This window comes from Boleophthalmus pectinirostris, unplaced genomic scaffold (assembly GCF_026225935.1).
Source record: "Boleophthalmus pectinirostris isolate CB_2022bp ecotype Guang Dong unplaced genomic scaffold, ASM2622593v1 HiC_scaffold_8, whole genome shotgun sequence".
NCBI classification, from domain to species: domain Eukaryota; kingdom Metazoa; phylum Chordata; class Actinopteri; order Gobiiformes; family Gobiidae; genus Boleophthalmus; species Boleophthalmus pectinirostris.
Window position 1 is genome coordinate 29,989,326 of NW_026571515.1, and position 20,357 is coordinate 30,009,682.

Sequence of the window (20,357 nt, forward strand, 5' to 3'; positions counted from 1 at the left end):
TATCCGAGATAACAAAAGCGCATTGATGCCTGCCACGGGGGAAAGCGTCTTGGAGGCAAACCATTTTTTAGTAGATACAGACTTGTAGTTCTGTTGCTGAGGAGCAGAAATATTGGAGTCTACTGCCCATTACTGACCAAAGAAATTCACTAAAATCTATGGGTTTCAAGTCTTGTTATTTTTTTTATTTTTTTTATTTAGCATATCTTGTTAAAAAGTTGAAGAGGTTTGCGTACTGCTTACTGCGTACATTTTCAGTTTTGACACAAACGCAGATTTAAGGAGCTATAGCCATTTTGTCATGTAATAAAGTAAAAATGATTGCACTGTTACTGCTATATTGTAAAAGCAGCTCTTAGAGTCGAAATGAGAGCTAGTGTGTGCTGTCTGCCTCTAATTATAAAGGATTTATAAAGTCCTCAAACTAGGAAGCTTTCCTAACCTCTGAAAGTTAGGAAGTGCACTTTTAAACTCTCTGTGGTGGATCATTTGGATGCTGGGAATGCCTTTGGACATTAAAGCATAAGTCTGGACCACTGCAAACAATTTCAACTGATCTAGTTCTGTTTTTCACGTATTTCAATAAATTAATAAAAAAATAAAATAAAATCTACCATTGCTGAACTTGATTATTATGAACCAGTCATTGTCACGCTCAAATGTTCAAACTATACTGACCAGTGTATACTGTTTGTGTTTGTGAGAATGAATGAAAGGAAACAAAATCATGGCTACAATCTGGCATCTTGACAGGTGTCTGTTCTAGGGACGCAACGATATGGTTTTCCCATGATTCAATACATATCTCCATACACGGGTCACGTTTTAAGACACAAAAGAAACTCTCATGCAATTTTTTCTTCTAATGAGTACATTATAATAACACTATGAAATTAATAAAACAGTACATTAATATACAACTACTGTACAGTTGTAGTTTATATGTGAAGTGTTTTAGTTCATTTGGTTAAATGATTTACAGCCCAGAACTTTTATCCAGTATTTTATATTTTATAATATAGCCTGTCTACTTAGTACAGAGTGGTAGGGGTGTTAATCTATCAACCTTTTCCTTCTTTGATGATGATTTGATGATTTCGTTTCCTCCTGAGTCCTCTCACTGCACACGCCTGTGTCCTCGCTGCAACAATCTGTGACACACTGCACTCTCCCATCCTCTTTCTGGACACTAAAACTATGTTATATTACATAGAAATGTCTCAACGGACCATTTTCTGTAAAATTTATGAGATAGTGTCTGAGAAAAAGATCACGTACATGCGAGTCATGTTGCAGGTGCATATATGAGGACGTTCGATTAAAGCCGATGTAAAGCCAAAAGTGATTCTGAAGTATTTGGGTCTATCAACATAAAATATAAAGTGACTGAGAGATAAAACCCTCCTGTTAGAATATTTCAACTGTCCCTATGGGGCTGTTTTCTTGCTGCATCTGAGGATGACACTGCGATAACTGATTTCCTTTTGGACAAAAATAAATGACAACACAACGCTCATGGACGGACATGTGTATCGAATCGTGAGACCAGCATAGAACAATTCCATATTATATCGAATATCATTGCATCCCTCTACAATGATTAACATGCACTGTGTCATTTGACCCATGGTGACATAACTCACACTTTAGCAAACACACTCAAAAAATGTTTAACCCTCTCCAGGCAGGTGTTGCAGATTTGCAACAGCTAAATTCCAATTACCTATTTACTCTAAATCCATATTTTATGAGCTTTTTTTTTACTCAGGAGTCTTTTCTCCCATCCATGCTGATAAACGTGGGCGATGCAGACTGTGCAAGAATGGCTACACACAAACGGCCTGCCAGAAGTGCAAAATACTTTTTTTGTTCACAAAGGATAAAAAAGTCAGGATTGTATATTACTACCCCATATTAGAATTTTCCCCAAATATCAGATTTTTCCTGATACTAAAAATTAATTTGAGCCTGAGAGGGTTAACATTATTTGAAAACTCAAAAAAACAAAACAAAAAAAACAAAAAACAAAAAAAAACAACACACAAAATGGATTTAAACAACACATTTTCAGGAGCCTGTGATCAACTTGATTTTCAGCAAAACTGATGAGTGTGAGTAACTGAACAACTGCTGGCAAACGCTCGCTTGCTTGTGACTGTAATTTTTCATTGTGAGAGACTTGTTTAACAGCACAAATCAGCTCACCTGTTGTAGTTCCAGCTATGCCAGTTTTTTATGTTCAGATTATGTTAAAAGCCTCAGACAGAGCAGAGCCTCCAGTTAGCACCACACCCCCAGGGAATGTTGACGTCAGGAGCGACTCAGCAATAAACTGTTGGTCATAAAGTTCTGGCCGATCCTTGTTCCGTGAGTCTGTGCAAAACCAGAAGCTGACGCAGTGCAGAGAAACCAGCGCACGTCGATTCAGTGTTGAAACCATTATTTTGGGCCTTGCTATTAATAAGCCCAGTCGATAGTGTATATGTGCTGCCACTGTCACGGCTGTGGGCCACACTGCTGTTGCCTTTACTTAAACCTCTCCACAATCCCCTTGAGCCGTGTCATTCGGTCCCCAGCTCCTCTGTCCCATGTCCTGACACCTGTCCGGCCCCATGGCGTCCCTTCAAAGTGACACGGCAACGGGTGACAGGTGAGGGTTCCTGTCACCCCCCCCCCCTGTCCTGCTGATGGGTTACACACTCAGGCCAATACAGAAAGAGAGGGGGGAGAGGCAGTGTAAGAGCGGAAGAGATGGCGGGACGGGGTGGCAGACTGCATGACAGAATCGGCCATTAGGATACAGACCCACTTCACAGGTCATTAGGGAAGGAGCCATACGAACACCAAGCAGGTGGAGAAACTGGGAGTAATGGGGTGGATGGGACGGAGGAAGAAGGAGTCAAAACTAAGGGCAAACAGGAAGTGGTTTTTGCACTTGACATGTGATTAGGGTTAAATGCACAACAGGGAAGCTTCTGGGATTTCCTGTTTGTCGACTAACAGTGACCCAGGGAAGAGCGATTGTATTCATAATGAGGTGGATGTGGAAGTCGGGCCACAGCTGTCATTAAAATTCAGCTTTAGCAATACGTGTGCTGTTATTTGTTTAGATCAGTGTTTCCCAAACTTTTTTTTCCTAGGGACCCATATTTTAAAAGTCACAAATCTTCGTGATTCAAGTCAATAGCAGCTTTGCGTACATTTGTTTACGTTATACAGAAATGAAACTTAAAACCCCATGGCTTATTTGCATAAACTACAAATGATAAAAAAAAACAAAAACAAAAAAAAAAACAGCTTGCCCCTTATGCAGTCAGCTTCTGTCAGACTAAAGAACATGGCTCAGGGATTTAAAGTGCACCTTATAGTCCAAAAAATACGTTACTCAAGTTTTAAACAAGGAAAAACAGTAATCAGTGTTTCCCACAGGTTAGGCAAGGCAGTGTTGTAGAAAAAATTGAGGAGTGGGGGGTGCGCGGAGATTTCGTGCACGGAGAAGTGAGGAGCGGGGGTGCACGGAGATTTATGTATATGTATATTGCAGACCTACATGCAGATCATTACAAGGTGACCCAAAAATTCTCCTGTGATTCCACCTGAGGGTCACGACACAGTCTTTGGGAAACAATGGTTTAGATTGTACATTTGTCCACTATTATTGATATTTAGTATAAAAATATACCTGCAATTTATTCCATAGACCTACTTTACATTGCTCAAAACATTACGCCTAGACTTTAGAATGAGATTTGTTTAATTCAGATGTAAATGTTGTCTTGTCTATTTCACAGTGTCAATATGTCGTCTGTAATGATTGCACTTGGAGCTTTTTACACATTTTTCCAGCGTCTTTTTAAACTACAAATGGCAAATAAATAAACAAATTGTAATAAAAATCAATTAAGAACTACTTTTTGCACTTGTTCTTCTGTATCTTGCACCCCTTGACAAGAAAGTGTCCACTTTTTTCACTTGAGTTGGCCCAGGGGTGGCACCAGGCAAGCCCAAGTTTTTGAAGTGATAATCTTGAAAATTTAACACTTAATTTATTGCAAAAGAAAAATTGTATTCTGTCAGCTGGAAGAATTTAATGGAGACACACGGAACCTTATTTCATTTCTTATTTCTTCTTTAATCTTTTATGTTATAATTTAGAGCAATATTGTCCCCCCCGCCTCAGAGTGGGGTGGCACCTGGGAGCAAATATAATTTAATTTTAATAGCTGAACTTTCTAGCCCAAAAAAAGAAAAGAAAATTCAAAACTAGGAGGAATGCATGATCCACGATATGCAACACATCACATTTTTTATTTTTTTTTGCTTGGTTATGTCCCACTCTAACCTCTAACAACTTGTGGTTTGATAGACTGCCAAGATGATTCCCTCACTTCACCGATCTTAAAGTGAGCGCTGAAAACTCCTTGTTAAATAATATTCCTGCTCGACTGTGCCTGATGTTACACTGGGGCCTCCTTGTTAACATTTATGTATGGACGAGATGAAGCACTGTGGTGTGATGTCTCAGCGGAGGACAAAAGAGGTTATAAAGTGAACTAAACACATAAACAGAAAGTGTAGCAGAGCACCCCCACGCATCTGTGCCCCTCCCCGAGCTGTCTGCTTGTTAAAACTCAGCCCCTCTCTGGACAGCCCGGCCTGCCCTACAGTCATCATTAAAGAGAAAGACAAGAGCTGCGGAGGGCACTGAAGGCACCAGCACGCATCGCCTCTCCATCAGACCAGCAGAGCCTACGTGTACTACGCACTCAGGAGGGAGTTCGCCTGCACAATACATCTGCAAATATTGTTTTCGTATCATAGTAGAAGTGGTTGTAATCCATCAAAATGTGCATGTAAAAATTTGAGTTTGGGGCAAGGGTTCTTAAAACAGATGAGATAAAGATGCGCTGTGTAACTTTTCTGGTGCAGGGTCTGTCAAATGCTTTTCTTTGAAACCAACCAGATCGAGTTAGAGGTCAGATCTGTGGAGAGTCAACCCCGCTCACAGTCAGTATGCAGTAAAAGTAAAAGTAGTAAAAGTGTTCACTGTCCAAGCAGAAAAAAAGTTTAACTTCCTATTCATGGGTTTCAGCTATGAGATTCTAGCCAAGCTGGTGCTACCTCGTGCCTCTGCTCAATTTCATTTCTCTCCAATGACTAGGTCAGGAATTGGAATACACTAGACGGTTTGCAAAAACTCTGGAAGTGCAAGTCTGGGCACCAGCCACTCAGCAAAATGCCATACATTCTGTGTTGGCAACGACTCCTGAGATCGAGACTTTCAAGCCAGAAAAACAGAACAAAAAAAATGTTTGGTGAATTTTATCAAGAGGAAAGACGTTATTGCCCTTCTTCCTACGGGATTTGGGAAAAGCTTAATATACCAGCGTTAGTGGCAAATTACATACGTCACGACCAAATTGCAGCGATTGGTTAAATGAAAAAAGTACCAGCCTACTGTTGAGCAAACGAATTCTAAAGCTGTGAGGTCAGACTGTTTCTATGAAGTGAAACTGGCTAATGATATCCTTCCCATTTAAAAGATATATCATATTTTTCGGACTATAAGGTGCACTGGATTATAAGGTGCAATATCAATAATGTTGAATTCTCTCGTCTATTTTCATACATAAGGTGCACCGGATTGTAAGGCGCATTAAGCAAAACAAATGGGCAACACTTGAGACTCGAGACTTTTTTATTTCCTATAAGAAAGACTCAAATATATATTGAGTAATAATGTGTTTAATGCAGTTTTGCAGACATTTGTTTAAGTTTTACAGAAACAAAATTTAAAACCACATGGCTAAGTTGCATAAACTATAAGGGATTATAAGCCTTGTGCACTGATGGGCAGCTTCTGTTGGACTAAAGAACTCGACTCAGTGGAATATATGTGAAAATCAGTTAATGGTCAGTAAACACAACTGGAATTAATACATAAAACGCATTAGATTATAAGGTGCACTGTTGATTTTAGAGATTTTAAGCACACCTTATAGTTTGAAAATATGGTAATATTATGTTTTGAATTGTTATAACAATGGTGCTACATTTTCATTAATCTGGATAAAACAAGTGTTGGGGCATACTAAAACATCTAAATATGTCCAAATGTACAAATCCACTAAACAGACTTTTCTAAGTAAGCTGAGAATTGCTGATAAAGCAGTACTGAAAGAAGAAGAACTGTCTATGTAGCATCACTGGTAACAAAAGTTGAAGCAGCAGTTATCACAAATAGTACTAACACAATAGTACTAGAAGTAGCTACACTAGTGGTGCCATAAAATACTTTAAGAGAAATCAGCACGCACCACTTCACAAGCCATCAGAGCTTCAAAGTCCTGTTTGCTGCACACTAGATTGAGTTTGGCTGCACAATACATCTCCAAGTGACACTCCCCATTCACTATCTATTGTGCCTCTTTGGCTTTGGAGTGGACACAGTGGAAGTAGCTGAGGCGGTAAAGTGTGACAAGCTGATGGGACTTTCTCCAAAAAAACTCCAAAACAAAGAAAGTCTTGATGTTGTGGTTTTAAAAGTTTTCCTTGAGGCAACTCTGTGGGGTATTCTTCGGGGAGTGGAAGAAGTCCGCTCGGAAAACAAAAGCGGAAAACACCCCAAAACGCATTTATTTTGCACAATTTACAAGCCAAAATATCCGAACTGTGAGCGTTTTGTAAATAGTGCAAGATGATGGCTGGATATTCATGATAAAAAGAGAATTGATGCGGTTGACTTTGGGTAGATGCTTTTTGATGAATTGCTGCTCACATAGAAAGATTTGAGAGCAGGGCAATGAGGGACAAACTGCGCACCGCTGTGACAGAAGTGTAGAATTTTAAGCAGTTGGTTGGCGCAACTCGTTTACACACTTTATTTTTTATTCATGCTTTTTATGATTTCCCAGAAAATCATGTATAAGACTGACCTCCAGACCTCATAATACGCTGTTTTTATTGCACGCTTCTCCAAAACAAGCCGCTTTATAATATCACAGTTTGTGGTGATTGTTGTTTCATTTTGGCTGTTAATACTTAATGAGGATAGAGGAATGCTTTACACACACATATTACACAATGCGTTTTGTTTTGACTACGGGGTACTTGCTGGGGCTTTTGTTGGCAGTGGAGAAGCAGAAGTTGCATTTTAATATTTTGTTCGATTTTGTAATTTAAAAATCCTATAAATATATAAAAAATAATTGTAGAAGTAGTGTAGATGTAGCATTGATATTAGTAAACAAAAAAGATGTAGCAGGGGATAGGTTGATTCAGTTGTAGAACAGTTCTGGTAGTGAAGAGAAGTGTGTATAATAAAATATGTGTAGTACCTGGACTGTCTTACTACCATCTGTTTAACATGTGAGTTGTGAGCAGTGTTGGGAATAATGTGTTATTAAAGTAATTAATTATTGTAATACATTACTTTTTGCTGTAATGCAGTAATGTAAGGCATTACAGGGAAAAAAATAATAATAAAATTATATTTTACTCGGTACAAATGTCAGTAACGCACGTTACAATGCATTTTAACCTGGATTGAAGTGGTGAGTTTTTTGTTTTTCTTCATACAAATTTGCCAAAATCACTGCGATATCAGCAGTGGTGAACCATCATTGTTATGGTTCCAAATATCGGAATGCCTGCATAGACTGTCGGGTAATTGCGGGAGAAAGGACCGGCGCAGAGTTCCGTGCTACACGGGGCTAATTGCACCTGATGCCCGATCGAGCTTTGCGGACACCTGCTCCACGGGCTTGGGGTTCTCTCAGGGGTGGTCCTAGATTCTAAGTCCTAGTCCAAGATTAGTCCTGGTTCAGTCTTGGTTCAGCTCTGTTTCAGTTCTGGTTTAGTCCTGGTTCAGTCCTCGGTTCAGTCCTGATTTAGTCCTAGTTCATGTACAGTGCAAAAGTTTGGCATCTTCACTCAGACAGTTATTCTGGTGAGAGTAACTTAAAAGTAATGCAATAGTGGTGTAATGCCTTACATTTTAAATATAGTAATATTGTAAGTAATAAATAGTGCATTACCATTTTGAAGTAACTTGCCCAACAGTGGCTCTGAGCGTGACACACTTAACTTAACAGTGAAAATGAGTAGAGTTGAAAAGTGAGTTTTATTTTGACCATTTTCCTATCATTTTAAAGGGGAGCCTTGTGAGCCTTCTTGCCTTGGGCTGCCATATTTCTGTTGCTATACAGACAACATCAGTAAATCTTGAATTCGTATATATCTATATTTAATCAACCCTTCCTTCTAACAGTATAATGCAAAGTAACATATTTTTACACATTTATATACAAGACTTCTTCCACCTTTTCCCCATGTCCCAGAGGAATTGCAGTGTTATTACTTCAGCGAAGATTCTCTGACAAATATTATATTAAAAAAAATACATCTACAAAAATCATAAGAGAACTTTGCGCAACCTCCACCAAAAACTGCAGCAATAATCATTCCTTTTACCGCGATGTGAATGTGAGAGGAAAATGTCTCCAGGCCTGTTTAAATACCTTCAGACTTGTATGATTAAAATTACATTGGGGGATTGTATTATAATCATCAAACCAGATTTTCTAATGCTATTGAACATTCTTTTATCAACAACTATGGGAATCTTTTCATCAGCATTCCAAGTGGTTTTGAAGAATTCCCAGATGGAATTCCTGAATGAACAGATGATCAGGAGGGGTACTTACGCTGACGAGCATCTGTGGGAATGGTCCTCGGGAGTTCTCGGCCACATTGATGGGGGGGATCACCCAGTCCCTCTTGTGTCTGCGCAGGGACCCCGAGGTGCTGCGGCCAGACGCTGGGAACAGGATGACAGGAGGGGGCTCTGCGCTGGAGTCCCGTGTGACCTGCCAGACAGAAAAAAACGGATTAGTGGATTCAGACAAAAGACTGGGTAAAAGAAAAAGTTGATTGTAAAAGACTGCACAAAGGTATGGAGGTACAAGTCATTAAAATGTGAATTTAAGCAAGAAAGTGAAAGGCAGACTTTTGAAAATTTAGTCAGACAAAAGTTGGATCAAGAAGGAAATTATAAATTAAACCAGAATGCAACCATATGCACATATCACTGCAAGACTCTGTAACATCTGGAGTGAGATTTTGCCAATGAATCTTTCACTAAAGACACAGTCTCTGTAAAGTTGAAGGATTATAATGGAATTCATACAGGCATATTTGCAAAGTGGTTAGCGGAATTGCCTCAAAGCAAGGAAGCCCCAATGGAGTTCAACAGTACAGCATTTTGAAGCCTGCTGAGATTCCAGGTGTAAATTTACCATTCATTTTCCCATGAGAGTTTTCAAAATAGCTAAATGTTAATAATTTAAACACACAATGGAAGGTGGTTGTTCTAGTCCAAAACACACATTTAATACTTAAAATGTTTATATAGTTATAGTTAGTTAGAGGTGGATTTTATTTATTTAAAATCCATTCTGTTTGTCATTTGTTACCATAGCCGATCAGCCGCTCTTATATTTAAAAAGTCTAGGGAAACAAAAAGGTCATAGTGGGTGGTCGCTGCTGAGCTCCATGGAGTTAGCTCAACCAATCCTCCATTAGGTATTCCAAACCAGTATCATCGCTCATGTTATCCATGTAGTGGCACTGTTTGTCACATGTAGTTAACACATTTTGTTTAAATACCTGACACTTTTTACAATTAGATTTGGGGATTGTATTATCATAAAAACAGATTCTCTAATCCAATTGATCATTCTTTTATCAACATCTATAGGAATCTTTCATCAAAATTCCAAGTGGTTTTGAAGAATTCCCAGATGGAAATATATTCCACGTGTAAGGCTGCATTCGCACTTCCATAGAAAAACTGGGGGTAAACTTCGACTAAACTCCAACTGAATCAGGACTAGACGAGCACTGCTTGAGAAAAAGTAAGATTAAACCAAGTCTACATAAAGGACTCAGAACTCACACAAGTTTAAAATGTCAACTTTGATTGTTTGCAGACTTACCACCTACCACACAGCCATTACAGTTACAGAGCTTGACGCATGCAGCACATCTATGGATATATCCACTTTATTGTTTTTCTCTGCCTGTCATCTATGGCTGTCATGATCATTGGGTCTTTAGCGCGCTGTGCGGCCTCTTCCACAGTTTATCTAAGCTAATTATCCAACACTAGAAACAACACTAAAGGCGAGGAGCAGCTACCTTCAGTAAACATGACCCCTTTTTCACACTAATTACTTACATTTTACCGCAGTTAAAGGGACAATGGTTAAAGCTGACATAACAGTGTAAATGCAGTAGCCCTATTCTCTATAGAAGGTCTAGGAAACAGAAAGCCTTTAAAGCTCTTCGCAACTTTACTGAACTACAAAGTACTTTCATCGGGCAATACTTTGTTAAAGGCAATGGTGAGCTTCTTCCCCTACACCAAATGCCTATACTTATTAGTTACTTCATTCATCTCCCACCATTAACTTGCTCACATGAGGTGGTCTGTAGCAAATTCACTGACTACTTCAATGCAGAGAACTAAATACATTTTAAGAGTGAAAAACAAGTGTTCCAGTTCCAAATGATTTTGATTTAGTTTCGAATTAGTATCAAATAACATAACTGTGAGGGCTGCTTCATTGTTTTAGCTTTGGAAGTGGTGCAAGTGTGGTCCAGTGGTTAGTATGTTTACTAAAAGGAGCTCAACAGTGACTGCCCACCCATGGGTCCTGGAAGTAAACTGTCCATTCATTTTTCCCATTCAGTCTTTCTAGAAAAAAATAAAATAAATAAATAAAAGTTTGAAAGCTTGTTCAGGGCCAGTCATCTGTGGTAACTAATGACCTCAAGAACTATAATTTTATTTAAAATCTGTTTCTGAAACTTAAAAAACTGCTAAATTAATAACACATGTAGCCTAATCTTGCATTTTAAACATGCTTTTTGGGATTTCAAACAACTGTGTTATGGACTGTAGTTATCACATAGCTGGTTAACCTTGTGATGTCTTTGAAATCTTAATATTAGAAGTGTCTATGGGAAAAATGAAAGGATATTGTACTTCTGGAACCAGAGTGGACATTGAAGTGGGCATGACTGTTGACAGATTGGCAGTGACCCTTCTGTCAGTCTACCCCAGGGCAGCTGTGACTACCCTGATACAAAGCTCACCATCACTGCCCACGGGAAGTGAATCCTGCATGAATGAATTGGAAAGTGTCTTTTGAGTCTAAGAAAAACCTTTAATACAACTAAAAATACAAATGTTCAAGGAAGCATCAACCGTAGTAGGAAAAGTAATTATGATAGCAGCGGTTGGTATAATATAATAGTAAAGTTTTAATGGCAACAGCAGGAGAAAAATGAAAAATGACGTTAATGGAAGAAACTGTTATTTTTAGACACACAAATACAATTTATTTTTTAGAATATAACTTAAAAATAATATTCAGAAGAACCACAATGTAATCAAATATGTATGAAAAGCTTTAAAATACAAACTCACTTTCACAAATGCACACATTTCCATGGCAACAAAAGACAGAGGTATTTGAAGCAGTAGCAGCAGCAGCAGTATTTTCCATATTGTGTACTTGTAAATAACGTCTTCCAGCATATTTTGACTTTACAGTGTACATCTTGTTAAGTTCCTGTGACTGGATAGAAAGAACTCGGCGTCATAAATCAAATGCGTCTATTAAAAGCCTGTATTTGTGACACCCCCTCCTCCCGTCGACCCCCCGCCCCCGTCTGTGAGCCTCTGCTGCAGGTGTATCTGAGTGCTCGTGTGCGCTACGACAGGGCCATAACTGTCACACTGTGTCTGCTACAGAGGAATAAAAAGCCTATTAACACAGCGCATGTCTGTATGTGGATTTACAGCCTGCTGCCGTCTGTGACAGGCCCAGCGCACCCGTACCTCCATCATGCCCTTCCCTCCTGCCCCTCTCCTCTCACCCGTCCCTCTCCTCCCTTCCTCTCCTGCTCTCCTCTTCTCTCATGCTCTCTCTCTCTCTCTCCCGTCCCTTCTCTCTCTCTCTCCCCTCTCCCTTCTCCTCCCTCCTCTCTCTCTCCTCCATCCCCTCTCTCTCCTCTCCCTTCTCCTTCCCCTCTCTCTCCTCCATTGTCTCTTTCTCTCTCTCTCTTCTCTCCCCATCTAATCTCTCTCTCCTCTCCCTTCTCCTTCTTCCCCTCTCTCCTCCATTATCTCTCTCTTCTCTCTCTCTCCTCCATCGTCTCTCTCTCTTATCTCCCCTCTATCATCTCTTTCTCTCCTCTCCCTTCTCCTCCTTCCCCTCTCTCTCCTCCATCGTCTCTCTCTCTCTCTCTCTTCTCTCCTGCATCACCTCTCTCTCTCCTCTCCCGTCTTCTCCTTCTCCTCTCTTTCCTCCATCGTCTCTCTCTCTCTCTTCTCTCCCCCCATCTCCTTTCTCTCTCCTTTTCATTCTCCTTCTTCCCCTCTCCTCTCCTGTCCCTTCTTCTTCTTCTCCTCTCCTCTCCTCTCTCTCCTCTCCCTTCTCCATCGTCTCTCTCTCTCGCTCTTCTCTCCCTTCATCACTTCTCTCTCTCCTCTCCCTTCTTCTTCCCCTTTATCTCCTCTCTCTCCTCCCTTCTCCTTCTTCCCCTCTATCTTCTCTCTCTCTCTTATCTCTCCTTCTTCCCCTCTCTCTCCTCCATCATCTTGCTCCTCTCTCTCTCCTCCTCCATTGTCTCTCTCTCTTCTCTCCCCTCTATCATCTCTCTCTCTCTCGTCTCCCTTCTCCTCCTTCCCCTCTCTCTCCTCCATCACCTCTCTCTCTCCTCTCTCGTCTTCTCCTTCTCCTCTCTTTCCTCCATCATCTCTCTATCTTCTCTCCCCCTATCTCCTTTCTCTCTCCTTTTCCTTTCCCCGTCTTCCCCTCTCCTCTCCTCTCCTCTCTCCTCTCCCTTCTCCATCGTCTCTCTCTCTCTCTCTCTCTCCCTCCATCACTCTCTCCTCCATCTCTCTCCTCTCCTCTCCCTTCTTCTTCCCTCTTTATCTCTCTCTCTCTCTCCTCCTTCTCCTTCTTCCCCTCTATCTTCTCTCTCTCTCTCTTCTCTTCTCTCCCTCTCTCTCTCTCCTCCATCATCTCGCTCCTCTTTCTCTCTCCTTCATCGTCTCTCTCTCTTCTCTCCCCTCTATCATCTCTCTCCTTCTCTCCCCTCTCTCTCCCTTCTCCTTCTCCTCTCTTCCCTCTCTTCTCTCTCTCCTCTCCTCTCTCTCTTTTCTCCTTCTCTCTCTCTCCTCCTCTCTCTCTCTCTCTTCTCTTCCCTCTCTCCCCTCTCTTCTCTCTCCTCTCCTTCTCTCTCCCTTCTCTCCCTCTCCTCTTCTCCTCTCCCTCTCTCTCTCTCCTCTCTCTCCTCTCTCTTCTCTCTCTCTCCTCTCTCTCTCCTCTCTCTCCTTCTCTCCTTCTTCCCCTCTCTCTCCTCCCCCCTCCCTCCTCCTTTTCCCCACTCCTCTCGTCTCCCCTGTGTCGGCCGCACACTTAGAGAAATGACCATCACAAACCTGTCTCTCTGAAAGATGCCCTGATAATAATGGTGAAAGGCGGCCATTTGTAATCTGAAAAATTACGTCCAGATCAGGGAAGTTACTTGGTGTTGAAATAATTATGGCATTAGTTAGACTTGATGTGTAGGTGTAATGGGACATGTTTACTCCATCTGCAGAGGATATGCAAGTCTGAGTTTTAAAAGGACATAAACCAGTATTAAAAGGTCTGTATTTCATCTAATTCTAGTTCCATTTATTATACTGTAAAGCAGGGGTGTCAAACTCATTTTGGTCTGGGGGCCGTATCCATCCTATTTTGATCCCAAAGGGGCCTGATCAGAAAACTCATGTCATACATACCCCCAAAATAGCAATAAATTCAAATATTTGTGCAGAGAAACGCAAATCTATTACAGAAATCTTTTTTAATTGATGAACTCTTTCTTTTACAAAATATTATAATATTATGAACAACCTGAAACTTAAAGAAAAATGTAATTTCAACACAATGTTTTAACATTAACTTGTATATAAATAGGAATAAGTCAATTTTTTCTTGGAAAATCCTGCACTCGGCGTCCACTTTTCTCATTTTTGACATTTTGCTGATGAGGGTGTCACGGTCAACAGTCAAAATGATCGTCCTTTAAGAGCGTTTGCGTTGCTCTGGTGGGAGGGGCCATGAACAGAGACACTGTAGACGCTGTTATGCTCAGCGGCACAAAAAATTTACAATATTTTAACAGAAAATATAATTAAAATATTTTGGTAGAAAATCAGCCGAGGGCCAGATTAAAGGTCATGGAGGGCCGGATCTGGCCCCTGGGCCGTATGTTTGACACCTGTGCTGTAAAGCTTTTGTGAAAATAATGACACTGAATGATGTTGCGTGTACATTTTTAAAGACGTCATATTGGATGAGAACCGCACAAAATCAACTGTCAGGGATTGATCATTTTATCCAATAAGAGACATTGTTGGATATTAAGAGTGGGCGGGGCTAACATTTCATTCTGACCATAGACTTTTAGGGTTCCCACTCTTTTTCACTGACAAAATTTCAAAACTTTTCCGTGACTGTTTTATGACCTAAAGTGAATTTCCATGACTTTACGGCACTTACATGTGTAGAATTGATCATACTTGTAGGGCTAAATATGAAATGTTAACCCACTCACATTATGGTTATGGTGTTATAGTTTTTTAACATTCAAAATACTGTCAGTGTCAATGTTCGGAAATAATCATAATAGCCTTATAGGGATGTAACAATAACCGAAATATCGTGATATTGTAACATCAAAATTCTCACAATAATATCGTGGACCATCACAATATATCTAAGTACAAGTCTCTTTGCTTAAATTAAAAGTTATGGTGCAGAAATAGCTAAAAAAAAAAAGACGAAGGGAACTACATAGACCATGATCCTTTGCTCCGTTTCAGTGTAGACTACAAGAAGAAATAGCAGTTCTAAGCACTTTTAAGTCTTAGTTCTTTGGATTAAGTCTTGTCAAGGTATTTTAAGAGGAAAAAGTAGCATATTAACAGTTTTGTTATTGTATCATAAAAAATATCGTACTGTGAGATGTACAACATGAAAATATCATACTGAGAAATTTGGATGTCGTCACATCCCTAATCGTGAGCCTCCCCACCATATAGTGAGCTTCCCCATGATATCGCAATAAATATCGTGCCATGAGGTTCATACTGTGATGATATCGTATCGTGAGACTTGGATATCGTTACACCTATATAGCCTAAATATAACTTAACAGAATGCTGTAGTTGCGTGAAAGAGATACTAAAATTCCATGACTTTTCCAAAACTTTCATTGAATTTACAAAATTCCATGACATTTCCAGGCCTGGAAAACAACATTTTCAATTTCAATGACTTTTCCAGGATTTCCATGACCATGGGAATCCTGTGTATATATAAATGGACATATTGTAGCACTAGCGTTCCAAACAGCAAGTTCAGATGCAGGCTCTTCTAGCTCCTATTGAGCTTGGCTCCCATTGACTGACATATTGTCATAATTTTCTCTGTAACTGCTGCTGTGAGCCTCCTCATTTTGGTTTTTAAATGTTCGTATCAACCCTCTCTACATGATCCTAGTGTTTAGTTTTTTTTATTTTGCTATTTTGTCTGTCAAAAAAAACTTATTCTTAATACAGCCTGGCTCCAATTTAGCTCCTGTAACCACATCACGAGCATCATTTGAGTGGCACTGAACACTGTGCGTGACGTCACTCGCTTAGTCCACTTTTTTTATACAGTCTATGATTCTGACACATGTTCTTTGCTCAAAGGTCCAACTCAGATCCCCTTAAAACACAAAATACCATCCACTTTTCTTACATATGATACATATATATATATGTATTAGGGGTGTCAAATTATCGCGTTAATTGCGATTAATTAATTACAGTCATATTTAGCGCATTATGTTTTTTAATCGCGTTAATCTAATTTTTAATCTCTAACTTTACTGTTTCTGTATGTGAGTTTCTTTATTATAAAACCTGTTTTTATGTGTTGTTGGGACAACAACACACACACACACAGACAAAACACATTTATACATTTTTTTATTTCGGTAATTCCACTCATTGCCGGAAAGCCACACAAAACGCGCGCAGTAAGAGCGATGTAAACGTCATGTTAACGTTGGCGGTGTCAGTCGCACAATGGACGAGGTCAAAGAGCCAGTAGAACAGAGTCAGCAGTGCACAGGTAAAAACACATTCGTGTCTTGGAAATTATTCAACCGACGTGAAATATAAAAGAAAATAACAAATATAATATCGCGTCTCTCAATTTTTTTAATCGCATGACAGCACTAATATATATATATATATATATATATATATATATATATATATATATATATATATATATATATATATATCCACATATAGATGAACTTTATACCATTTTGCAGTAACAATATAATGATGTTTGAAAGAATGTCATTATAAGCTTTTTGTGATATAATTAGCACTCTAAAAGGAATTATTATAGGCCTGCACTGTAGTTTTTGTTACAGCAATTAGCATGATCATAAAAAAGAAAACAAAAACACTGAGGTCAAGAGTTCACAGATTGATTGCTTACTTTGCTACAAGTTAACGGATGCAATGCAGCATGTTTACCTACTTCATATCACAAAACTAGAGCCATAAAACCCACAACCTGTCAGAGCCGAAGAAAATTAAAAATATTCTCTGTCAAGGCGCACCTCTCCATCATGTCTCTATATGATTTTCCATGAAGCTCACGTTTGCCTGGAGTCCCTTGAGCTGATGCAAGCTACACCTCACTGGCCAAAGGTTACACGAAATTGTCAATTTGCAGAGCGAATTTACCGACACATGTCAGGGTTACCGAGCAGCACGGGCACGTCACAATCCAGTCAGGAAGCAGTCAGGAGGAAGTGAGGAGGAAGTGAGGAGTGTGATGATGGCAGCAGTCATACAGCTCTTGCTCTCCTCCGTCCAACTGTTATTGTTTTCCCCCTCTCCTCCCCTCCGTCTCTCCATCTCTCCCCCCTGGCATCACTGCTTCCTGACAGCTCGTCTTAATAACAGCATTGCTCCAGCTCAGGCATGTGTTAAACCAGAGAGCATCTACAAGGGTTAGAGTGGAGACACACTGAACTGGCATTTGCAGCAAAATACATTTTACTTACATCTTCTTCAACATGTAGTTCAAGACTCAAGTAAACTAATAGTTGGACCTTTTAATTACAATTTACTTAACTTTTTTTCTATTTGCACTTCTACACTAATGCAAAAATAATGTGCTTATTTTATAGTACCGTATTTTTCGCACTATAAGTCACACTTTTTTCATGGTTTGGGTGATCCTGCAACTTATACTTGACTTATATATTAAAATATTCACACTAGAATTGCATGTCAGTATCTGTAAATGCATGTATATACCTGTTACTCCTGTTACTCGTGTACCACTGTCACTACTGTGCATGTCTCCTGCAAAAAGATCCGCTGTCCTGTTCGATATCAAATCAGTTGATCGCACCATTACTTCTGTACCACAGAAAATTTTAAATTTAAAAAAGACAACTGAGAAGATTAAAACACAAATCCCCCCCCAAAAAGAAAATCATTACAAACTGCAAGTTGCGAAATATGAAGCCAAAAACGGTAATTGAGCAGCAGAAAGAAAGTTTGGAGTGAGTGAGAAATTTGTGACAACTGGGAGGGTGTGCCATGCAACTTTTCTGGAATTCACTAGATGGATCGACAAAGCCTCAACTTCAGTGACAAACAAAACCATCCTGTTGGGAGGCCGGAATAATTCTAACTGGAACCAATGCTGAGTCTGATGACAGCTACGCAGAAGAGGAAGTGGAAGTCCGTTTACCTCTTGAGGTCGCCAAGTTGCTCAGAAGTGACATTGAGGATGAAGAATTCAATGGATTTAGTGATTTGGAGTGAGATGGAGAGTTTGGTAAACTTATGTTCATTTGTGTATGCTTTGATTATCTGAAGAACTGTTCATATGTGACGTTAACAGCCTGTTGTTCTCTGTTCTATTGTTATTACTATAACTTGCCTTTCAAGAAGAAATGTCTGTTCTTGGTCTCTGATTTGATAAAATAAATTTCCGAGTGCGACTTATATATGTTTTTTTTCTTCTTTATTACGCATTTTTTGGCTGGTGCGACTTATACTCCGGAGCAACTTATAGTCCAAAAAATATGGTAATTGGTGTGAGGACAACTAAAATAAATATCAATACCTGTGTGCATTGACATAACAACTGTAGTGTAATTTTCCATAGAATATAGAACAACGCCATATTTTAGGGTGAATATTTATTCCAAAACAACAGGTAGAGTTCCCTGCATAATAAGAACCACAACATATAATATTATAGCCCATATGATCATTTAAACCCTTTAATCATCAAATTGCAGGCCCCGTTTTCACATTATTTTCTTGTGATTCTCATATGTTACACTGCTGTTGCCAACTTCTGACCCCAGTGGTGTTGATGATTGGGTCAAATGCAGATATAGCAACAATAAAGTGTACCTCAAAGTGCTGGTCTGATTTGTGCATAGCTGCAAATCCAGTGCTGTATACCATGTTAAATCAGGGACGCCAACTTTAGTGATGCTTTAATATTGTAAATTACTATAAACTCTCAGAGGGAATTTTGGTGCTAAAAGTGTCACTCCAAATATGAGCTTTTATTCATTAACACTACATTATGGCTGAACAGTATTGATGAGAGGTTGTCCAACTCATTCCTAGTGCCAGTCTGTTTTGAAAAGTACATACGCTGCTTTCTTTTACTGCGCCTTCACTCCCACACAGACATCTGTTTTACTGCAATAATACATCACTGTAGGACACTGTCACTGACTCCAAACAAGTACAAATGGAAATTAATTAGAGGGGTGAAAACATACTATAATGAATTACTGCTGCTGCCAACACCAAAACTTTGGCTGTTTTTACTTCTACTAATCACTGGGATGTCAGAGATTACCTATTTCTCTTATTTATCTGTTCAACTTGGTTTGAGATCAGTTTGGTGGTTTTCTTCCTCTCATCAGCAACCTTCTTTTTAAATCTAACCTGAAATAGTTTGGAGTGCTTATGACAGATTTTCATGTGTTTGTAATTTTTACTTTGTTGGATAGTAGACAATATTGATCACATTTCTGAAGAAAACCTGCAAACAAGTGGAAAATGACAAGAATTCCCACACAAGGATGATAATTTTTTTCTGACAAATTAAACAGTGTAAATATGAATTTGACCAAATTAAGTCATATATTGTATCTGTCACATAAAAGTGGTTGCAAAGTAACAGCTGTGGAATTACCTCTACGTATGCAGATCTACCAGTCTCCAAACAGAAAGTAAAGTAATAAAAGCTGCCTAATTTGTCAAACTTTGGAAAACAAGCTAAGATTTTTATATATATTATGTTACTTATGGTTTTATGAAATGAGTAGCCTAAACTGTAATGTACTTTATAACTTTCCACAAGGTAAAATATTAATTTGTGATCAGATTAGAGCGAAAAATCTTTCACTTATTGAATCTGATCTCTGTTATAATGTTGTATTCTCATCACCTGGAATTGTGTTTTGCTTCATTCACACAGGCTGAGGTCTTCTCTCAAACGGAAAACGGTCTGTATCACTTTGTGATGTCATGTAGTAATACAGGAAGTGCTCCAACAGTTTTTTTTTCTCTTTTCACCTTTACAAGAATGATTTTGATCATTTTAACCCTGGAACTGCCAATCTCTACTAAACTAAAGGTAAAAGGTAGATGTTAACTGAACGTGGAACAGAGCATTTTGAGCTTTGGAGATGTAAACAGATTAATAATAAAGAATTACTTAAACATGAATGAAACAAAAAACAACTCCAGTATGTTTCTGAGGAAGTAACAGCATTGTAACATAGTTTAAGGTCATGAGAGTCAGTTTTGGGAAATATAAGACCTTTAAATAACAACACGATCCTGATCAAGTTATTTGAAATTGAAGTCATCCAATTACTATAACAACCAGAAAGGCCTATTAAAAAACACTACAGTAAAATGAAACTACAGATTACATCTTTAGGCTCTCCTCCTGCAAAAAACCTATGGGGCATTTGGTGAATCCTGTTTTCTCTGTTTAAGGTTACTATGCAGCGCACTCTTTTACTGTTTCTGCTGGGCGCTTGACATTTGCGAGTAAAAATAAAAAACAACACGGGAGCAGGCTGCGGTGTTGGCGGCGGCTGTGGCTCTTGGCATGTATTGAAAGTGAAGGGTCCGGCCCGCTGCGCACTATAAAAAAACAGTTTTCTCTTTGTCT

At 39.2% G+C, this 20,357-nt stretch overlaps 1 protein-coding gene across 1 annotated transcript in view; it reads right to left on the minus strand.

Annotated features, from left to right (window-relative positions):
- LOC110164462 (cadherin-4-like) overlaps positions 1-20,357 on the minus strand; it is a 394,436-nt gene that overhangs the window by 106,669 nt on the left and 267,410 nt on the right. The window contains exon 5 of the mRNA XM_055166406.1: positions 8,706-8,867. Coding sequence (XP_055022381.1) covers positions 8,706-8,867 — 162 coding nt within the window. The remainder of the gene's footprint in view (positions 1-8,705; positions 8,868-20,357) is intronic.